We start from the raw sequence: 21356 nt of genomic DNA, 5'->3' as shown, positions 1-21356 counted from the left end.
ATATCCTTTGTATGGAATGGTACAGCTATATTATGTATATATTTAGAGTCTCCTTGTATTTGTCCCTACCGATTCAATCCTTTTTTTACCCAAACGCTGGGGCACTAAGAATGAAATTCTCAATTTGTGTTTTGAATACCCATTCACATGGCTGACTATTGTTAGATAACCTCTCCTTCTATTTTAAATGCTAAATCATTTCTGCACCGCACAGAAAAACTGAAATGTAATTACCCCACTTTCTTCCAGAGCTCATTTTTTCCACCAGGTAGAGTTGTTATCGATTGAAGATAAACACTCGTGCTGATTTACCGTACATTCTTTGTACCCGCACAGCGTGTTGCACCCAAATCCTCGCTGAGCCTCCACAATATTGTCATGCTGAGTCTTCACATGATCCCCGCTTCTGTTCGTCTTGTTACCGTGGTTACCTTTTGGTTTCCATCTGTGTTTTTTTTTGTTTGTTGCAAAACCCAAAATAGCGACGTGTTTGGCTGATGATACAGAGATGAAACGCAAAGAGAGTTTTTAGTTATGTTCTTGGACTAGGGTCCTTCCCATATAATAAGTAATACACTGGGGTTTCTCAGGTGTTTTACCGGGTAGTGCGCGTACCATTAAGTCCCAGTCCTGACTGCAGCGACCCAGGTTCGATTCCTGTCTGTGGTCCTTTGCTGCATGTCTTCCCCTCTCTCTCCCATACCTTCCTTTCCATCTCTCTCTACAATAAAAAGGATAAAACCTTCAAAAAAAAAATAATAAGAAGAAATAATAATAAGAAATACAATCGCCAGATGGAGAATGAACCAATGATACCCCTTGCCAGCGCCCCCATCAGACGGGGCCTCCTGTCTGCTTTGAGTCACGGCCTCCATCATGAGCTCATTTTGGGCCGTTTGGACATCTGAGCTCCATCGGGTCGCAGGGAAAACAAAACATAAAACCTCATTAGTCCCTTAGTCGCCCCTGTTGACGTTTTCAGCTCTGGGTTTGGAATTGGTTTGCCACCCTCTAAACATGGCGAGTCGCTGTGGTAACGTTCAACGTCGAGGACAATTTCACATGTAATGACGTTTTAATGGGGATTATTATGATGGCTTCCTGACGGGGTCGATGCCACGGAACAGACCGCCACCCACGCCATAGCCCAGATGTTTTGAATTTCAACGTTTACCTCTCTGAGCTTTTGTCACACACTCACACACACATAGTCTTACTACATGCAGCATATGCATCTGTTTGTACAAATCTTTTTTTTATTTTTCCACCAATGACAAAGATTGTTGGTTTCAATTACAGTGGTCACATTCACCTCTTCACTGCACTTTTATAGCACTTTAACAGATAAATAGGTCACAAATGATGTCTGCACTTTGACAAATGATGTCTGTTTTCTTCTCTATGATAGCCTCCTTCTGCGTTAAATACTGATGTGTAAACATTCATTTGATAATTATTTTCAATTTGATGATTAGATATTCGATTTTGAATATTCCCATTTTTTTTCTTCGGAATGGAGAGGGTAAAAGTAAAAAACCAAATGCTAAATTGATGGCGAAGCCAAACTCCCCTGAATAAAATTGTAAAAGAACATCCAAAAAAGTTTATATACCGTTTATAATCGTGCATGATTTGAAAATCATGTAAAGTCATCAATCACATACTTTATGTCGCCGGGCTAGTATTAACATCTACTGTAATCAATTCATAACTTACAGGAAATAAAACACCCTTCCCGAGACCTACTGCAGAAACAAGATACAGTCATTGTCTTTGAATCCTGCTGTGATGGCTAAGGCATAGATCAAAGAGCGCTGCGGCTCCCCGCCGGGCCACAGATAATGCAACAACCAGAGGGTCTTTCTGTCTGTCTTCAAGCCCCTTATTCCAGATGGGTATGACGAGTATGCGATGAAACGGTTCTGTGTGGCGGACGATAAAAGACCCAGGGTATCCAATCAGCAAACTGGATCCTGCAGATCTGAAACTGCCGCGGATACAGGGGGGTCTCGACTGCACAGAAGCAACGAGGGCAAAGATGGGGAAATCCGCGGATCAGCATACGAACGTGCTTATGGATAATCCGTGCTGATGTGTGGATTTTCCCTTCTTTCTACCCCTCAAAACCTTGAAGCCTGCCAGAGAGGTCTCAGTCGCCGCTGAGTCGTTGGCCCCCGGTCCTGTTATTGAGACACGTTCAATCGGACCCTGAGTAGGAAAATGACAAATCATATACTGGTGGAAAATAGGGTGACACTGTTTGTGGTTTAATGACTTGGGTCCTCGTCCCAGAGCGATGGTGAGTCCATCGGGAATGTGACTGAATGTAACAGGATTCACACACAACAGGCCACACTGTGCAATATAAGATTCTCCCTTTGAATCCCCCTGAAGAAAGAAAATGGAAATGATATCCACATTTGTTCACCGAAAGGTATTATACACATTTTAATATCATATAACCATAATCATCCATCATTTTGGGTGTACGTGGTATTATGGACTCCTCAATCATATTGAAATCCAGGGCCTCTTTAACAGTAGTAGAAAGCACCGATAATCTTTAGTGCTGCTACCTAATAGTTCCCCATTACCTTTGACAAAAGAGAACTCTAGAAGTGCCTTCATTACATAGTTTAAGAAGTCCTTACTCTCGGTGCACAAAGGGCAGCACATTATGACCCACTGAGCCTTTTCAGGAGAACGGCGCTTTGAATTACTGAGATGGATGATGGGGTTTAAGAAACAATAGCCCCTTTGTCCAAAATTGCTGTGTGCTGATGATTTTCTGGAAAACTGATGATACATTTAAGTTGATACATCTTGTACATTTTCACTAAATCGTGTAAATTCTTCTTGAGCATCTCACTATCTGCAAAGGCGAGAATATAGATTAAAAGGACAGGGAAATTCTACCTCCAACGGAAAGTTTTGTTTGAAGTGACAGTGAAACCAGAGTACACCGTCCATGGCATGCATATTATGTACCGAATGAGAGAGCTCTTTGTGGGCTTATGAACTTTTACGTTTCACACACACACACGCACGCACATCGTTGCATTTATATGACCAGCAATGGAAAGACCTCCACGTAACATTGGCTGTATCGTGTCTTTCATCAGTTCTTTGGAAATCACTGAAAGAATAACACAAACACAGCGGCAATTGACGATCAATTCCCAAACATTTGGTTTTCAGAAAATGCTTGAGGCACTTGAGCTCACAGCAGCCCATTGTGAAGAGAAGCAATGTAACCCACCAGGGAATACAAGGAAACATAATTGCTTTTCCTTCCTTGGCACCTCTGCTAAATTTTTCTTTCAGAAGGGAGGGTTAGAACAGGACATTGTTGATGAAAATTAATTGAACGTTATCTAGTAGCATCGCCATGGCATCTCGTGTTAAACCAACATTTACAAGCATGATAATAAACAAAAGAGTTTATTTTTGCCAGAGGACTACCCCTTTCACATAGATGGGTGCAAAACACAAAATATATATATTTTTTATGTTTTGTATTATTTTGTTGTACACAAACCCCCTTAGAACCTAAATCCCCTCAATTACCCAGATACTGCAAAGAACTTTGACTGCATCTTCTGATGAACAAAGTGGTCCATGGCATTGTTCAGCATCCCTTGGAGAAAAGTCCCCCGTTGTCAAGGCAAATATAGTCCTTACCCAAGGGGAAACGTATGAAATCCACAACACCTTTGAGCCCTTTGGCCCGGGGGAAGCTGTGTCTCAGTTTCGTCCGTCTCGTCAACCTACACACATACACATCTCTGTTCCTCAATCATATCGCATCGTTTTATATGTGTATCGGTAACTGCAGGGGATCTGACACCAAAACGCTCAGTCAAGACATCCCTGAAAATATGTTATTTTTCGACGTTGGAAGAAAGATGCGAAGATTGAGAACTCCTGTCGTCCGAAGCGGTTAGGATCCACACGCTCCACACAGTACAGAAACCTATTCACAACTATGAGCAATATATACAGATATAAAGATATCCATCTCAGTGGTCCGACTCCGGGGTTGGCTCAGGTCCGACAGCAGAGCAGCTTGTGAAAGACATTCCGGAACTCGGTGTTGAAGGCAGTGTAGATGATGGGGTTGACGGCGCTGTTGACGTAGCCCAGCCAAGTCACCACGGAGATAAGCGTTGGGCCGATGTTGCACGACTCGCACAGCACGTTGGTGACGTGCACCACGAAGAACGGTGTCCAGCAGGCCAGGAACACCCCTGTGGGATGGGAAGAACAGAGCGGGCGGGACGAAGAAGATGGGGTTAAGGTTAAAGGCTCTGTTATGTTTGGACGTCAACGCAATGCAATGACCAGGCAGTCGCTTCGACACAGTCGTGAACCTGTTTTGGTTCTTTGTTGGGTTTTGGGAGGTGGGAGGTGCACATCAGGCACTTGTGGTGGACGCAAGGAGGGACCACAAGGACGTAATGGGTCTGTAAACCCCCTTGCGTTGCGTCGACGTGGAACCATAATTAAGCCTTAAGGTGTGACCGCCAGGTGGATCGCGTCATAATTAGGAAGACGAGTAGCGGGGTGAGCAAGTGTTGCCTTTTTTTCGACGGGATCTAACAGGTCGTGTAGCTCTCTGTTGTGTGTATGAAGCATTATATTCAATTTTGAAAAACGTGATATTGATGCAGCACATGTCTGCTATGTGTAGAGCAGAGACGCAAGGAAGCGGAGGCAAGTCGTTTCCAAGGTGATTTACAGCCCGGTGAGATTTCACACTGCCAGAACCCTTCATTCAGAGGGCTTCATGTAAAAACTGCAATTATCACTTTCTATAAAAAGCCCCGTTGCCAAACTGATATGCATCGCCTTAATGCAACTCTTATTAGCTTTATCTTTTTTCGTGAGTGTTTTACAGAAAACCATATCACGCTGAGATGTATCACGTGTTTTCAATTTGTTGGGTATGATTATTTCTAACACCCTGAAACACCAGGACAAAACCGGCAAAGCCTCCACCATTCCTAATTTTTTTTCCTCCACCAGAAAGCTATACTATACTGTACTCCACATTATACATAGGGGTCAACCTGTTATCATCCCTGGGCGAGATGCCTACCTGCTCATTACGACATTATAATTGCATGTATTACCGCGATACAAGTGTCTGCTGAACTCAGCGGAACAGTGCGCAGCGACTCACCCACGACGACCGGAAGGACCTTCATAGCCTTGCGCTCCCTCCCGCTCACTCGGCTGCTCTTGCTGTTGCGCCGCGACCTCTTCACCCCGAAGGCCTTGGCCAGGCCGTTCTCCCTTCCGCCACCGCCACCTGCCTCCCCGGCAGCCCTCTCGACGGGGTCACCGTCGGACCCGCTATCCACCTGCGTCGTCATGGGGTCGCTCTCCGCTGCCGCCGTCAGGCAGTCCTGCCCCCCGTCCCCCTCGCCCTCCGGCGGTCCCAGCGGCGTCGCCAGGGGCGTTGACACAACAGAGATTGCGGACGGCGACGTCGGGCTCAGATACACCGCCTTCTCCCTGCCAGCGGCGACGGCAGTGGCGCCACCGCCTCTCGCCTTTTCCCGCCGCAACGCCGAGCTGAGCCGCAGCGAGAGGCTTTGGCGGCCCCCGTGCGCGACCTGGCTGCGACTTCGGCCCGTGCTCCAGCGCCGAAGGCCGCGGAACATCCAGTAGTACAGGAAGAGCATGACGGGGCAAGGCACGAAGAAGGAGCACACGGAGGAGTACACCACAAAGTGGTCGTCTTCCAGCTTGCACACGCTGGGGTCGCGCCCCGGCACCCGGTTGAGGCCGAAGATGACGGGGCTGGCCACCACGAGCGACAGCACCCAGGTGGCGGTGATGAGGGCCAGCTGGCGCACACTGAACTGGTTCCGGTTGTATTTGAGCGGCACCACCACGGCGATGTATCTGTGAAAGGGAAGGAGAAGGAGGTTGGGTGAGGAGCAGAGAAAGGGAGCGATGAGTCTATTCGGCCAGGAATAAACGTGGTCACGGTTCAGTGTTTCTGAATCTCATTCTGAAATCGAAATCGATATTTCATGTAATGGTGGTTGGCGCACAATTCTCCGAGGGGCATTTCAACCGCAAATCACCCCTCTGTTAGTCAAATAGCCTCGGCCAAATAGCATCAGGTGCCACGGCGTATGCATTGGTCCACTCATTACGATATGCGCAGGTGCTGTAATTTCAGGTCTTCATTGTCACCGTTTTTATTAGCCCGCTGATGGCCCAGTCTGTCACCTCCGAGGCTAAATGATGCAACTCCATAATATCCTCATCACCTTCTCGCGGCCTCTGAGGATTGTGATTATTATAATGCTGGATTGGGCAATAAAATAATTTAGCCGTCACAGGCTCACAGCTGAGCGAGGTCTCTTCCAAAATGACAAATTATTCAACGGCAAATAAATGTTGGCTCAGATGTGAGAGGAATTTGTATTATGTATGAATGGTAGAGGGGGTGTTACAAAGCAAGATGTGGGTTGCTATTGATTTAGTGTTTATTTTTCTGTGTCATGTTTGCAAAAACGATTAGGTAGCAGGTGTCTTTTTCATATTCCGAATGAAAGCAAATTGTCAAAATCGACCCGAGAAGGCAAGGAATCAATAGCAGTTACTTGTTGGGTTGATTGGGCTTACCTGTCTACGCTAATGGCACACAGGTTCAGGATGGAGGCAGTGCACAGCATGACATCCATGGTCATCAGAGCATCGCATATGTAGGTGCTCAGCGTCCAAATGCCACCCAAGAACTAAACAGCAATGCACACACCACAGTCAGAAACGGCAGTTAGCGAAGCACAACACTGCATGTATAAGAGATAGAGTTGTCGGGGGGGGGGGGGGGGGGGGGGGGGGACACACACATTTATCGATATTTTTGAATGCCCTGCTGTACTATTGTGTTGTACAGTATTTAGGGTTATTCATATTTCCTGTATTTTCCTTCGTGCACATTTCTTTCTTTCTTGGGCATGACACCATTGTGTCAGTAACAATCTCCTCCTGGAATAAAACGTTACTCTGAAACTGAAAGGTTTTCAGTGGGGAGTCTTCATCAAAGTTACTGGTTCAATTCTGAAGGCACTTTGCTGAGATGTATCTGTATCTCGACATGTAAGTACACAGAAATCGAATAACCATGTCTTCGGGATTCCTATTGATTTTCTGAACACTCTCCTGTTATTTTTGGTTCAAACTTGGTTGTGAAGCGCTTAAATCTTTTGGTGGCCAAAAGTCATTTTGATCGTGTTCTATGATTGTGCTCAGTAAGACTTGGATAACAGTATCTGCTCAATTTAATTCGTAAGGACAACAATTTTTTTAAATCTAAAGTTTAAAATCGTCAATCCCAAAGGGGAAATACTACCTTCTGCCAAAACACACAACACTATACCCCCAATGTACAAACATAATTAACAAGACAATCAAGGAAAAATTAGCCCTACATCTACACTACATCTCAGCAGTCCTGTTCCATCGAACCACGAAACAACACCACGTCCTCCACCACTCCCACCACCACCACCTCCTCCGCAGCTACCACCACCACCACCACCACTGCCCCCACCACTCCCACCACCTCCGCCGCAGCCGCCACCACCACTTCCAGCACGACCACATCCCCCACCACTACCAACACCAGCACCACCATCACCACCAGCACCTTACCTCAGTATAGACGTACAGCGGCAGCACCAACACGGCCAGCAGGAGGTCGGCCACCGACAGGCTGATGATGAAGTAGTTGGTGGCGGTCTTGAGCGAGCGCTCGGTGAGCACACTGAGGCACACCAGTACGTTGCCCAGGATGATGATCAGGATGAGGGGGACGCCGAGGACCAGGGCCAGGTAGTTGTAGCTCCTCTCCGCCGGCTCCTCGGGCGTGCTGCCGGGCGTCACGTTTTCCATGATGGCGGCCCCGAACAGAAGCTCTTCTGGGCTAGCATCTAGACGGGGGGAGAGGCGGGGGGTGTTGTTGGAGTTTGTGGAGCAAACGGTTCAATCACTATTGCAGCGCACAGGGGTTTACGTATAATCGTCAGGAATCGCATTTTAAAGCGATTCAGAGAAGGATCAATCAAAGACAATCATTTCACAGGGAAATGTAATCTCGGAGGTGAAGGTGTGAGCTTTCAAGCGTATTTGCCTCATTTTGGGTGCAATTTTCCGTTAGTATCCCCGGTAAAATGTGTAAAAATGCATGAAGCCTATCATAATGGTTCACTGATAGTGACCAATCTGATAACTTCAGCAGAATGGCAGACCTTCCAATCACACGCTTCAAAGTGTATAATGGTAGGTTATTGCAATTACTACAAGATTCCTAGACCATGCAGAAAGACTCAACTACTCTGCTATAATCTATGTATACGATTTGTCAGAAACAGCTAAAAAAACTGTTCCCAGGCTTGTGCACTCCGACAGTGAAACCATTATGATCGGTCGCTATCAGAGAGAGTACATGTTTCGCACCTTTTGACCTCTGCGGTTTGCCGTAGACAGAGGTAGTGTGTGGGGGGGGGGGGGGCAATCTCACCTGGCTGACGAGTGGCCATGCCAGCTGTAGACCTTCTCCGGAGCCTCAGCCTCGGTCCGACGGGGGGGAAAACCTATGCCCGCTCGCCACGCCTCCACCTCCGCACACATGGTGCCGGCGCTCTGAGCTGTTCATGGGTTGTCGATGGCGTCTCCCACACGGATAAAGTATCTGCCAATAAACAGTTAGGCGTTTTACATTTAAACCACAATTATCGCAGCGCCTTCCGACTCCCACACCTTTTCACAGTTTTGTCTTGAGCTGTTCAAACGACGACTGGCCTTGAGCGGCTCATTAGTGTTGAGGAGAAAATAAACCAGGGTGGGATGCTAGTTAAGAACTCATCTAACTGCACATGGATCCAGACGGAACAGAGGCTGGAAACCGGTACTGGCCGGACAGGCTTAGGTACGCATGGTTTCCTGTTTCGTTACGGATATATTCCACCAAAGAAATCTCATTTGCGCGAGTGGATTAAACTTTCATAAGGGGATTTTAATGACTGTATATCTACTGTGGCCAGTCTACATTGGAGGGATTGGACCCTTTAATGACACTTAGTTTACTACTGCTGGCTGAGTTTGTGCTCTCCAATTACACGCAGAGAGATCCGCGCCTCCAGCCATATGATTGGTCGTAACAAATATATGGAGCGAAAGACAGTTGAACGCCTTGTTCACACAGATCTGAAGTTGTCCGCCATCAGACTTCAGACGAATTTGAAGTCTAAGGCTGCATCCGAATACTCATACTTGACTGCTATATAGTAGGCATTTTGTAATACGTCACAAATATAGTGTGTCCGAATGCTCAGTACGCATTCTGTAGTAGGCAAAAAGTTTCCGAATGCGTACTACCGCCACAGTATACAACGGTAGGTCATTACGCTAACCCACAATTCAGAGTCTGGTAACCGAAGAAAAAGAACGCCGCCGTGAAATATAAATAAAAAATCTGTAAATTATCGCAGTTGACTTTAATTTTGCCGGCATCTGATGTGCAGCGCACAGAGGGGAAATACGTAATCTCCACACATCCGGTGGTGTTCGGAAGCGTTCGGAGGCGTTCTACGCATAGCTGTAGAACGTACTACGTTACCGGTCAAGTAGTAGACCATGCACAGATATAGTATATACTTAGTATTCGGATGCACCCTAAGATTTGTGAGTAAGGAACGAACCACGCTGTCGGTGTGTGAATGTGAACATGAATTGAATTGCCCTTTACACTGCATTTGCACCAGTCAACATTAAAACAAGATTTGCAGGTACTCACAATGTAATCTGGCCATAAATATTTTTTTACTTTTCCTTTGTAATATTAATGAAAGAAACAAACACTCATGATTCTGAATGAGCAATCAGTTAATTTCAGAGATCCCTGAGATTTTGACCACCGTTCCTGTAACCATAATTGGTTGATGATGGCGGTGGAAATGTGCGCACCGTCTCAGGAAAATGGGAACATTTTAAGAGGAAATAATGTACCGCTGTGCTACACACTGTTTGAACTTCTCATCGAATTTCCAACTTTCTTTCGCTGAGCATTCATCTGCGCTGACATCTACACAGAATGCCAGATAGGTGGCCCCAGGGCTCCTTCTCCAATATTTCCGTTGACAAAGTGAAACATTTGGCTTTGAATGTGAGATGAGTTGTTTGGAGGAAGTGCAACCTCAGAGCTTTCGATGTCAGCCCTCTCTCACTCTCGCTCGCTCGCTCTCTCGCTGTCAGCCCAGTGCGCGCTCTCTCTCTCTCTCTCTCTCTCTCTCTCTCTCTCTCTCTCTCTCTCTCTCTCTCTCTCTCTCTCTCTCTCTCTCTCCCCCCACCCTGTGTTTCTGTCTTTGTTATCCTCCCAGCTCCTCAATAGGGGTTGCCATGACACCGAGGAGAGCTTGTGCAACATAAACAACGTCCTTTGTGCTTTTTTATGGATATAAATAAATATATACATGTAGCGTGTGAAGTGCCTCATGCTGTCAAACGAGGATTAATCCCTTGAATAGGCTCAAGGTGAGATGACCACTGTCTTTGTACCATGTAGGGGTTTAGTGTCGCAGCTCCCAGGAAGATCAATGTATCTGTCCGAGTCAGTGCAGGAGGACATCCTAGTGGTTAAGGTGGTTGACTCCATTGCGAAAGGTTCTGGGTTTGAACCCAAACGTCAAAAGCCATCCCTTAGGAAAATGCCTTAAACCTCGGATATCACCCGGGCATGGGAGGAAACCACTCTCAGGAAAATGGATAAAATCGAGTTCCCATCTGTGCAAAATGTTTAGACGTGAGCCTCCATCTGCTAAAGATTTAAAGGAGGAGGGATGAAGTGCCCACACAGGAGTGGACCATGAAGGTGCGAAGATCCGCTGTGCAAACCCAGTTTCGACAAATAGAAGCAATTTGCTCGAAGAGAAGTAGATCAGTCATGATAGCAGAAATGTAAAATAATCTGTCTGTATATATCACATATCGCCATATGCACAGATTGAGTTTTCAACTGCTTGATTCGTTATCATTTGTTTGGTTTATTGCAAAGGACTTTGCCTGGCACTCTGGGAAATAAGTGTGGCACATTGTCCGATGTGCAAACAAGTTTAATCTGAAGTAAATCCGCTCAAAATTAGCTTTTGAGATAAGAAGCAGAAAAGGTGAAATATTGAACCTCAAAATGAATTCAACATTGCAGATATTATGTGTATAATCTTTATGTAATTGTCCATCTGTCTGAAACAAAACCAAATAAATGAAACTGAAACGAATCAATCAGGTATTATGATAGGCTCTGATAGAAACCTTAATACAATAAGTGTGTGTTTTGTTGTGTCGGACACGTATCACAATATGCGCGGATGGAGTTTGTTATTATTGGTTATTTCATATGAAAATCTAATTATAAAGTTTGTAATTTCTGCAAGAGGTTATAATACAAAATATACTAAATAAGTGTGTGTGCACACGTCAAAGCCTCTACCCAGAGGCACCAATAATGTATTCAAATTTCACTATAAGTCGATTTGGATACGAGCGTCTGCTAAATAACTAAATAATACTTGAATGGTATTACAGCTGCTAATATCATGCAGAAAAGAAAACGCAAGGTAATCCCGTCCCACTTCACTTTCAATAATTCACAATACATTGAACGTGTAACATTTCAGTTGTAATGCACATTCATACAAGACCATGAGTGAATGTACGTATGTACAATGGCGGCTGACTGAGTTGAATTCTCATTCATAGCTGGTATTCTCATTCATAATGAAAAATAATGAATACCCCCTGTTGCAAGGGGATCGCTGTCATAGGAGCTCCTACACTCCACCACGGCTTATATATGTTTCTTAACACAAGCACTCCGTGCGGAGTAACATGGGGGACGTGTCTCCTCCAAATCTCTCCTCCAAAAGTATTATTCCTCCCCCTCCTCCCCCTTTTACCAGAGTTGGGCTTCATTTTCAGTCAAGAATAGATAATCAAATTAATCAATATTTGTTTACCAAGCATGCAATAAAAAAAAAAAAGCTCAACATTTAAATGATACTAAAAAAAATAGAAAAAAAGCTCAACACACTAAATGATACTATGATCAAGATAATAATAATAATAATAATAATAATAATAATAATAATAATAATAATAATAATAATAATAATAATCTTAAAATAAATGTCATTGCGGACCCTCACTGCTGGTCCCTCCCACCTGTCGCACCACATCCGCCCCCCCTGCCAAGACCACATCACAAGGAATTAAAGATCGTATCACGGCCCTCCCTACCGGATGGGGAGATCTGTTCTTTGGTGTTTCATGCCAATGAAAAATATCCTTTGTGAATATCCTTACGTCATACAGGAAACCAGGGGGGGATTGATTGCACATGCTTTTAAACGCTTGGCCAATACAAGTGCGGGAAACAATTACATGTAGGTGGTTGTGTTTTAAAGGCCCTAAGATGACAAAGTCTTACCTCAGCACCAGCGTGAATCACCCTGCAATCAATAACAACCAGGAAACAATTCATTGGCCATGCGGTTTTAAGTAGGCTTGTTTTGTCCTACATTCTGTATTGGACAACGATTGTTATTTTTCAACACAATAACTCTGTTTGTTTAGTAGCTTTGACATTTCAGAGTCAAATATGAAGCTAGGAGGATGAGCTAGGGACTGATAAGAAAATCGCTTTGAACCTGAAAATATCTCAGGAGCTGTCATCTATGACATCCAATTCATATTAGTCACCTGTACCCACCATAAACGAATTTAAAAGGTTCAGTGCCATATCGGTGTCTCAATAAATGCACCTACCTTTAGAATTATTTAAAATATATAGAGCCTTTTAAGATATCTACAGAACTCGAACTTCAACTCTTTCTGCTAGCTAAATAACTCACAGTATGAAGACGAGAACATACTTAAACTTGAAACACTACTTTCAAACAATCCTTTTAGGAGCAATGACATATTTGAACTAGAGGAGTATTCAACTGCTTTTCACGTGGTTCAGTAATGGTACCGCATCCATGAGTTGGAAAGCCGTTAATACCAACCTATGTCACCAACATGAGGACGGATCAGATAGGATCCTTTAACCCTCCAGCGGCTCTCCCACACCCTTCATCATCCCAATGTCACGTCACCACTGCTTCCACTTGGTCTTATCTCCAGTCACAAGGAGGGCCTGGAGGGACGGACGCAGGTCACTGCTGTCGTAACACAATGAGCATTGACTGACAACCTACTTCAACATGTCGAACCCTTTGATGCGCATCAGGAGATGGCAGAGGTGCAGACCCAGAGCCCAGAGAAATCAGGTTTGAAGCCCAAACTGTAAACATTTGTATTAATGTTTACATCAATGTTTAAAGGTGACATATTATACCACCAGGTGTGGGTTGATAGATAAATGAGCCACGTTTGCTACAGTCCACTGGGTAGGCTGGTAGACTGATCTATCCATCTTACATCTAGGTGGACACGCCCACTTGTGATGTCAGAATAGGCAGATAAAGGCTTGTCACCCTCACACCTGGTAGTATAATCTGTCAACTTTAAATAAAAGAGAAAATAGTTTTTCTAACAAGATGCTAAGTGGATGTGCGTGCATATGAAAAAGTCTACACTCGTCTCGTAGCGCAGACTGGCTTGAAAAAGAAAAAGACTGAAAAAGGCTCTTCAGAGTATTATGACTCAGAGCCATAAGCCCAAGAAGGCCTTGTAGGGATGAGTTCCTACTTGAATAATTTAAAGACTTTCAGTTTTTTTCTGTCCGGTTCTGTTTATTTTTATCTAAGTTCATTAATAAACACTGTGGACTGGCGCTGTAAATATATATATGTATACTGTAAATGTTATGAAAAATATTTCTGCCTAGCTTAGTGGGGCTAGTAGCTTATTGATGCCAATTATATAACACTAACATTTATTCTTGTAGAGCAATAAGCTACACTTTTCCATCGGGTTTTCTTTCTCTCTCTGTGAGCTGAATATGACATCTAATTTGACCAATGTGATACATTGGCACTTCCACTCCATATTGTAGTCTAATAATGTCCCTATGTCTGCAGTGGTTCATAACCTGCTGGCCTAATGGTGTGACAGGGGTGTCCTCAACTGCCACATCCCACCACCAATCAAATGATCCGCTGTCTACGTTCCTCAACATTAGACGTTCAAACCCACCCCTCTGTATTTTTAGGGTTTCAGCTGGTTATAATTAATGCAGCACCCAGTCTGAATTTCCCTATCTCCTCTCCATACAAACCTCTGCTTGGTGGTGAGACATGGACTACATCAAGCCTCATTGCACAATATTAATTCCGGTTTCCCCGTCTCATGCAATACCAAGCAACAGGTGTCCTAACAAACAGGCGTCCCCACATAGCAGTGTCCTCATAAACAGGTGTCCTAACAAACAGGTCTCCTCCCATAGCGGTGTCCTCATAAACAGGTGTCCTAACAAACAGGTCTCTTCCCAGAGCGGTGTCCTCATAAACAGGTGTCCTAACAAACAGGTCTTCTCCCATAGCGGTGTCCTCATAAACAGGTGTCCTAACAAACAAGTCTTCTCCCATAGCGGTGTCCTCATAAACAGGTGTCCTAACAAACAGTTGTCCTCCCATAGAGGCTTCCTCATAAACAGGTGTCCTCATAAACATGTGTCCTTATGAGGACACATGCCTTTATTTGTATTTGTTTTATGTATCAAACTGGCTCTCTGAGTCGAATAATAGGGTCTCTCAATTTGCGTGGGAGGTATCAGGGAAGGGATAAAAAATCTCGTAATGTGGTATACTGACACAACAACAACAAAGGGGTGCACTGGTTTCATTGGGAAGGAAAGCAAAAACTGGTCGGAGGTGTGTGTGTTTGGAAATGAACTTAATTTATGAGGCGGTATCCGGCTGCACTGAACTGCAGCCACGCTGGCTTATTCTAATGTCACAGTGATGGGATGCGTGCTCCCCTGGACCAGGCCTCCAAAACAACAGGCGGGTCAAGGGCCAGAACTCAAGCTGCCTCGCCTGATTGGACGAGGAGTCTGAACCTGCTGATTACAACGACACAGCACTCGATAGGTTCGCAACCCAAAGGGCAGCGTCACTGATCCATACTTTTACGGAGAGCAGGCGAGCTGTAGATTTTCTAAGCAGGCCGGTAGAAGGTGTCACAGCATTAATAAATTAGTTGAATTTTCATCGAGTTGTCCATTCAGTGCAGGCCGCATTTAATCAGCGTTTCATTCAACACATTCCGGCTGTGGTCGCAACGGATAATTCAGGGCTGCTTTGTTGACAATTTTTTTCCTGGGTTCTTTTTGAAGTCAACAAAAGGTTTCATATCTTTTGGATGGTGTGCCCATAACGTTATACATTTCCTCCACACAAACAACAGCTGTTCTCGGTCCTCATTCAGGCGTTTCTATTGAGATTTTGGCCGTGGGCACTCCTTTCATTCGCAGATTTGTGGTTTACTTCCTGCCATGTCTTCCAATCTTGCCAAGCAGGTGAGCAATGTCACCCTGAAACATCAAGTCTAGGTTATTCAGACCTCTGTGATACAAATTATTACAAAGAAACAGATTTCTCCCATCAGAATATTTGTCTTGACTAGAATGCTGCAGTCACTATGTCTACGTAAGCTATTGCATTGTTCAGTTATGGTTTGACACTATTCCTTGTTATTAATAATAATAATAATATCGGCAAAATATCAATATTTAGCTATAATATTTGCCTAAAACATGAAAACTTTGAGGCTGTCGTAAAACAAAAGCCTTGCCATAACACATGTTTCAGAAGAGGTCACGTTGTCCCCCTGTGATTTAAAACTTTAAAGTTTGCTACCAGCCACTTTATCACTGAAGCAGACTCAAAGAGCTGCATACACAGGCAAAGAATACCAGACACTTTATCCATAAAGAAAAGAAAAAGAGGTGCATAAAATAAACCTGGCAGATGCCCAAGAAGCGCTTTGTCTCCCACAGGCAAAGTACATCAACATTATTACCGAACACAACAGCATTAACGCATGCTGTGGTGGATCGTGCTCACCTAGACCGCCTGCCGCTACGTTCTAATCACTATTCATTGTGGTGCAATGTCTTGCATTTATGATAAGTGGGCTGTTTCATTCAAATTTGAGGGGATGATTCCCACTTAATAGCCCTTGCTGCCCGGGTTAGAATGAAATATGTATTGTGATTCAATAAACCCGTCTCACTGCAACGATTTGTCGGACACACATTTACCGGTTCAGATACCGAACAGGGCTTCTGCCTGGCTTCAGGTATTAAATTGGTCCATTTGTTCAGGACTAAACAGAGTCGTAATCCAAGGGGGATGGTGCATCTCCATCGCCAGCCCCTCCTTCTGGACCCCCCCCCCCCCAAACAGATCCCTGACTCCATCTCTCTCTCCTGTCTTTTAAAGCTTCACTGAGGCTTATTTGTTTCCTTTTTTTTGCAAACCCCCTGATTTGTACTCTTGTATCTTACGTCTTGTCTGTCTTTGAGGATTTGGATAAGCACCGAAATAATTTCTTTGTATTGACGGATACCGCAGCCTTCCTTGTTGCAAACAATAAACTCACCAGGCCTCGCCTCACCACTAAGGAGCCTGTAGCAACCGGGGCTGAGATGGGTGATAGCCGCGAGTAGTTGCACAGTATCCGCCCCAAACGCCCCCACACATGGCCACCTATAGGTGCAAATTGGTCCGGCTTGCACAGCAGATTAATCGGTGTTGCTGTTTGTTTCTGAATGAGATGTGACCAGAGGAGGAGCTGCCTGCATGAGCTAAGGCTGGTTTCTGTCGTGGGACTCTGATGTTGGACACCAGTCGACGAGAGATACATCAGCATGGGATGCACAACAGCCAATAACTGGAGTGGATGAACGCCCCCACCGTTTATAGCTTACCTCTGGCCTAAATAGCGTGTTTGTGTTCCCAGCAAGAGCCTAATGAGGTGCATAAGTATGATCGCACTAAACGCTGTTGTAAGTACGTTACTTTTACTCCCCAAACTGATTTTGTCTCCAATGTTATCTACGCATTGTTGCTGCTTAGTTATTGCCCCTCTCAAAGTGTTCCTCATGGGTTCCTGTTTCAATAATATGTGTTTATTCTGTTTGTGTAGTTATATGTTTATTACCCATGCATTATTTGTGTTTGCGTATTTCTCTGTGTATAAATACTGTTGTTCTCTGCCTTTGCTTTCCCACGATGCACCAGCTCGTCTTCACTCTTATATAAGCCTATACCGCACCAGTATAACCGTGTTGTGTGTATAAACCGCAGTCTGCGGCAACAACTCAACATGTCATTTTGAGAGGAGATGGCGTCACAAAAATGACACAAAATGATAGTCCCCACCTAGGACTTATTCTGAACACCCACTATCACGGTGTGTATTCGCATTCAAAGAAATAGAGAGGATGAAAAAGTTAGCCAGGAGAGAATGACCGACAAGTGTTTCCTGCCTAAGACCTGAAACGGAAAGGTTGAACCGTTCACATCATCAGTCAGTGCTTTGTCCCCGGGCCAACTTCCACCTTGTGGAAGAAAAAGTTCAACTAATGTCATACACCGTTCAGAAGAGGCAGTGTGCAGGTAGACATCCAGGCAGGCTCTCCTGCCATTGGATCACAGCGTCCGAGATTCTGCCTCAATTGTAGACTGTTGTGAGGGGGGGGGGGGGGGGGGGGGGGGAGGGTCCAGTGCGGTGGAAGGGGGCTAACTGGGATATCCATATTCATTACAGAGATTCAATTTACCGTCGCGGGGTAACCATGGGTGTCCATTGTGTGCTTCTGACACTTCAGCGGGGAACCACAGACGTCCACGGCCTTCCTGCTCATCCAATGATTTGGAGCTTTATGCCCCTCTGCATGGGCTTTTGATTTTCTCTTTCACATTGTCCATTCTTCCATTTTTCTGTACTTTCATCACTGGCTTCAAGTGGTTCTGTTTTTCGCCTCTCCCACCAACCAAACACCACTGATGCCCACTGGGGCATGCAGGCACATACACACTTCCACGTTGTACATCTTCACACACACATGCACACATGCACACACACACCAATACCACATGCCTCGTGAACACACAAACAAAAAAACGTGTGCGTGCTTGCGTGCGTGCGCTTGCGTGCGACACACACACTAAAATCTGTCGGCACACCCAACCATTTGTGCCCTCTTTGTAGCTAGTTACCCCACTGTGCACTGCTGGCTTTGAAACACACAAACACACACACACACACACACACACACACACACACACACACACACACAGACACAGACACACACACAGACACATCGACACCCTGCTCTATATTCCACAGAAATCCACAATTTCCCACATGACTCGACCAACACGTACTGAAGTGAACGCAAACCACCCTCACACACATGCGCGTGCGAGCCTCTTTGACAGGCAGCCCTAATCTATTACAATCATCACCATCTTTTCCTGAGGCTGCCGTTGCCCGGTCGGATCTCCATGAGTGGTTTTCATTAACGAAGCCACATTGTGTCAGCTCTTCTATTTACACACTGATTACATCATTACGACAGTGTCATTTCATTTCAAATTTTACAATTCAATCGACCAATTAGAGGTGCTCGATGGGGATGACTCATATGGCCAGAGTATCAGTTGTGACACAATTAGATGTCCTTTTCACAGTTGTTTTTCATCATCAGTTACCGAAGCTGTCATCGTCTTCGGGCTTTCTGTGCTACCGTTTAATCATGTCCGTCCTTTGTACTCCTTCCAATATTAATTAGATAAGCAAGGAGGAATGCATGTGTCTTCAGCAATACGTCTCAATATTGAAAAACCCAAACAGATAACGTTTTTTAACATAACACGTAGCCTCACCTCTCAATCAATCATTTTGTACCTTTAGTGGGGGAATAATTATAAACGCAGACACACACTTTAAAGTTCTCCCAGTGATGATTGCTTTTGACTTTGTGTTAAAACAAGCTCATGGCGCACATAATTAAGTTAAATTAACTACGTAATTGCAATAGAAAGAAGGCGTCTGGTTCTTCTGTGTGTGTTAAAAGTTAGCGTGTTATCTGAACAGTTTTATAAATTGTAAAAAAAATGTTAATTTCTCTTCCTTGAGTGATGACAGATTGCGGTGGAGTGTGTGAGTGGGTGGCTGGCTATTATATAAAATAAATAAAGGCTGTGCTACAAAAGCAGGTTGATTAGTAAAGGTAAGGTTTGAGAGAACGAGAGCGTACACTGATTTAGACACTGTGCGATTAGTAGCCTGATGGCTCGCACAGGACCGTCATGGGAAACGCTGTGTTGTAGGTTGTGTGTGCAGTGTGTGTGTGTGTGTGCGTGCGTGCGTGCGTGTGTGTGTATCCTTGTGTTGTGTGTGCGAGCGCGTGGGCCCCCTGTCTGTCGAACGTCCAATAAAAGTGCTCATCACCGCGAGGGGAATGAGGAAGAGGGGAGGACATTTTAACATTGCCCCCCCCCCCCCCCCGGTCCCCACCCCACTCCATCCCTCCTCTTTTCAACCCCTTAATCTGTGCTGCACCGAAACCATAGCAACGGACCTATAGCCGGCGTTCCATACAGACTGGTCAGGGGTTAATCAGAGCATGGCAGGTCCTCTGTCTTCAGCCGACGACTCAATTAGGCCGGAGCTCGTGGTAGGGAGAACGGTGAAGGATTGGTACGACGTTTTGGTTCGTTTTTTTTTGGACTTCTTCTTCTTCTTCTTCCTCCCCCAGAGGGTGTGGTGTTCATGTCACGCCGTTGTGGGAGAGCAGAGCGGTAGAGCTCCGCCTTCAGCCGTCAGCGCAAGACTTCCTTTCAGGTGGTGGTTGGGGGGGGGGGGGGGGGGGGGGGGGGGGGGGGGGGGATGAGGAGCACGCGAGCGACAGACAGGGAGGGGAGGGGGGAGGACTGGGCTTCAGATCAGTCACCTCCTTGCCCTTGAGATGCTGAGGCTATCCCCCCCCCCCCCCTCCCCCCCTCTCCCCCTCCCCCCTCCCCCCCTCTCCCCCTAGCAAGAACTCCTCCAGTCATTACCCACTAATAATGCCGCCGTTCCAAGCCTTGATTTCTATTACTATTTTCTTTCCCTTGCTTTTTTCCGTTCGCTTTTTTCTCTTTTTTGTGTAATTGTATCGCCGTGGACCAATTAAACGTGACAGGTTTTGGCGAGGCCGGCCCCACGATCCTCATCCTCATCCCAGCTCACTCCCACCAGCTGCCCTATTTGTGGCCCGCTGCTACCCGGGCTGACTCTCTCCTCCTCCCCCCGAACCTTCTCCTCCACCGTGCCGTGCTCCTCCCCGCCCCATGTCTCCAGGAGCCACAACGGCGGTGACGCAAGGGCCCCGCAAACCCCCCCCCCTTCTCCCCCCTGCCTTCTGGACCCCGCCCTGATGATCATCAGGGTGGAAAACCGCGGTTCACGAGTCAGGCGGAGCAGAGAGCAGAGGGGGGGGGGGGGGGGGGGGGGCTAAATTAAGACGAATTAGTGCATAGCGTCCAGCTGTGACAGCAGCTGGTTAGCATGGGGTCGCAGGTTGCCGCGGGGACAGGGTATGAGGAGGGAGCGGGAGAGGGGGGGGGGGGGGGGGGGTTGAAGGGGTGCCCGCCGCGAGACAGAAGCTAGACCGAGCGGTAGCCTTAAGTTCGAGTCTGTGTGCGTGTGTGCGTGTGTGTGTGTGTGTGTGTGTGTGTGTGAATGGGTGAGATTGGTAGGAGAATGGAGCGGCCGATCGGTCAGACTTCAGCTCACGCGGGGAGGCTGTGGCGTTGGCCCGGCTGTCGCTGATAGATGATGTTGATCCATCTGCGTGTCTGAGTTCAAAGCAGACGCCGTACCGCCTGCCCACCCCCATCTGCCGGCCCCGCTGACGCCGTGTAAACACGGCTCATCAGAATGCATCATGGGGATTTTTGGGCGGGAAGGGGCTTGGCGTTTGCTCCGCCATACGAAGAGGACTCAAGAGAGTGGTAGCGCTGTGGAATCCTGAATCAACCTTGCATACCGGGACATGGGCGGACGGAAACTTTTGTTTTGTCCGTGTTCTCGGAGGAGGAACGCTGAGGCAGCTTCAACCACAGCGATGCTGCCCCATATGGACCTATTGTTTTGTGATTAAATACTAAACAATGACCCGAAAAATACGAAAACCAACACAATGGCCAGCATTTCAATGCTCCTATGCTTCCAAAATGTCATGTCTTGACGTTGCGATAAACAGGCCCTATGATGTGTCGTTCTGAGACTGCTCCCTCTCTGTTGTTTTTATCTGGCAAAGACACAACCTGATACCACAC

The 21356-nt window shown here is 46.0% G+C and overlaps 1 protein-coding gene across 1 annotated transcript in view; it reads right to left on the bottom strand.

The window, feature by feature from the left end:
* Window positions 1-1236: 1236 nt before the first annotated feature.
* The window catches only part of drd4-rs (dopamine receptor D4 related sequence), a 21283-nt gene continuing 1163 nt past the window's right edge, over window positions 1237-21356 (bottom strand). Inside the window, exons 2-6 of the mRNA XM_030355685.1 lie at window positions 8543-8713; window positions 7675-7952; window positions 6643-6755; window positions 5183-5910; window positions 1237-4247 (exon numbers count right to left, since the gene is read on the bottom strand). Of these exons, the coding sequence (XP_030211545.1) occupies window positions 4045-4247; window positions 5183-5910; window positions 6643-6755; window positions 7675-7952; window positions 8543-8561 (1341 nt within the window). The 5' untranslated portion in view covers window positions 8562-8713 and the 3' untranslated portion in view covers window positions 1237-4044. The remainder of the gene's footprint in view (window positions 4248-5182; window positions 5911-6642; window positions 6756-7674; window positions 7953-8542; window positions 8714-21356) is intronic.

Source organism: Gadus morhua, chromosome 4 (genome assembly GCF_902167405.1).
Source record: "Gadus morhua chromosome 4, gadMor3.0, whole genome shotgun sequence".
Taxonomy (NCBI): Eukaryota; Metazoa; Chordata; class Actinopteri; order Gadiformes; family Gadidae; genus Gadus; species Gadus morhua.
The sequence above is the reverse complement of the archived record's forward strand: the minus strand, read 5'-3'. Positions and strand labels throughout refer to the sequence as shown.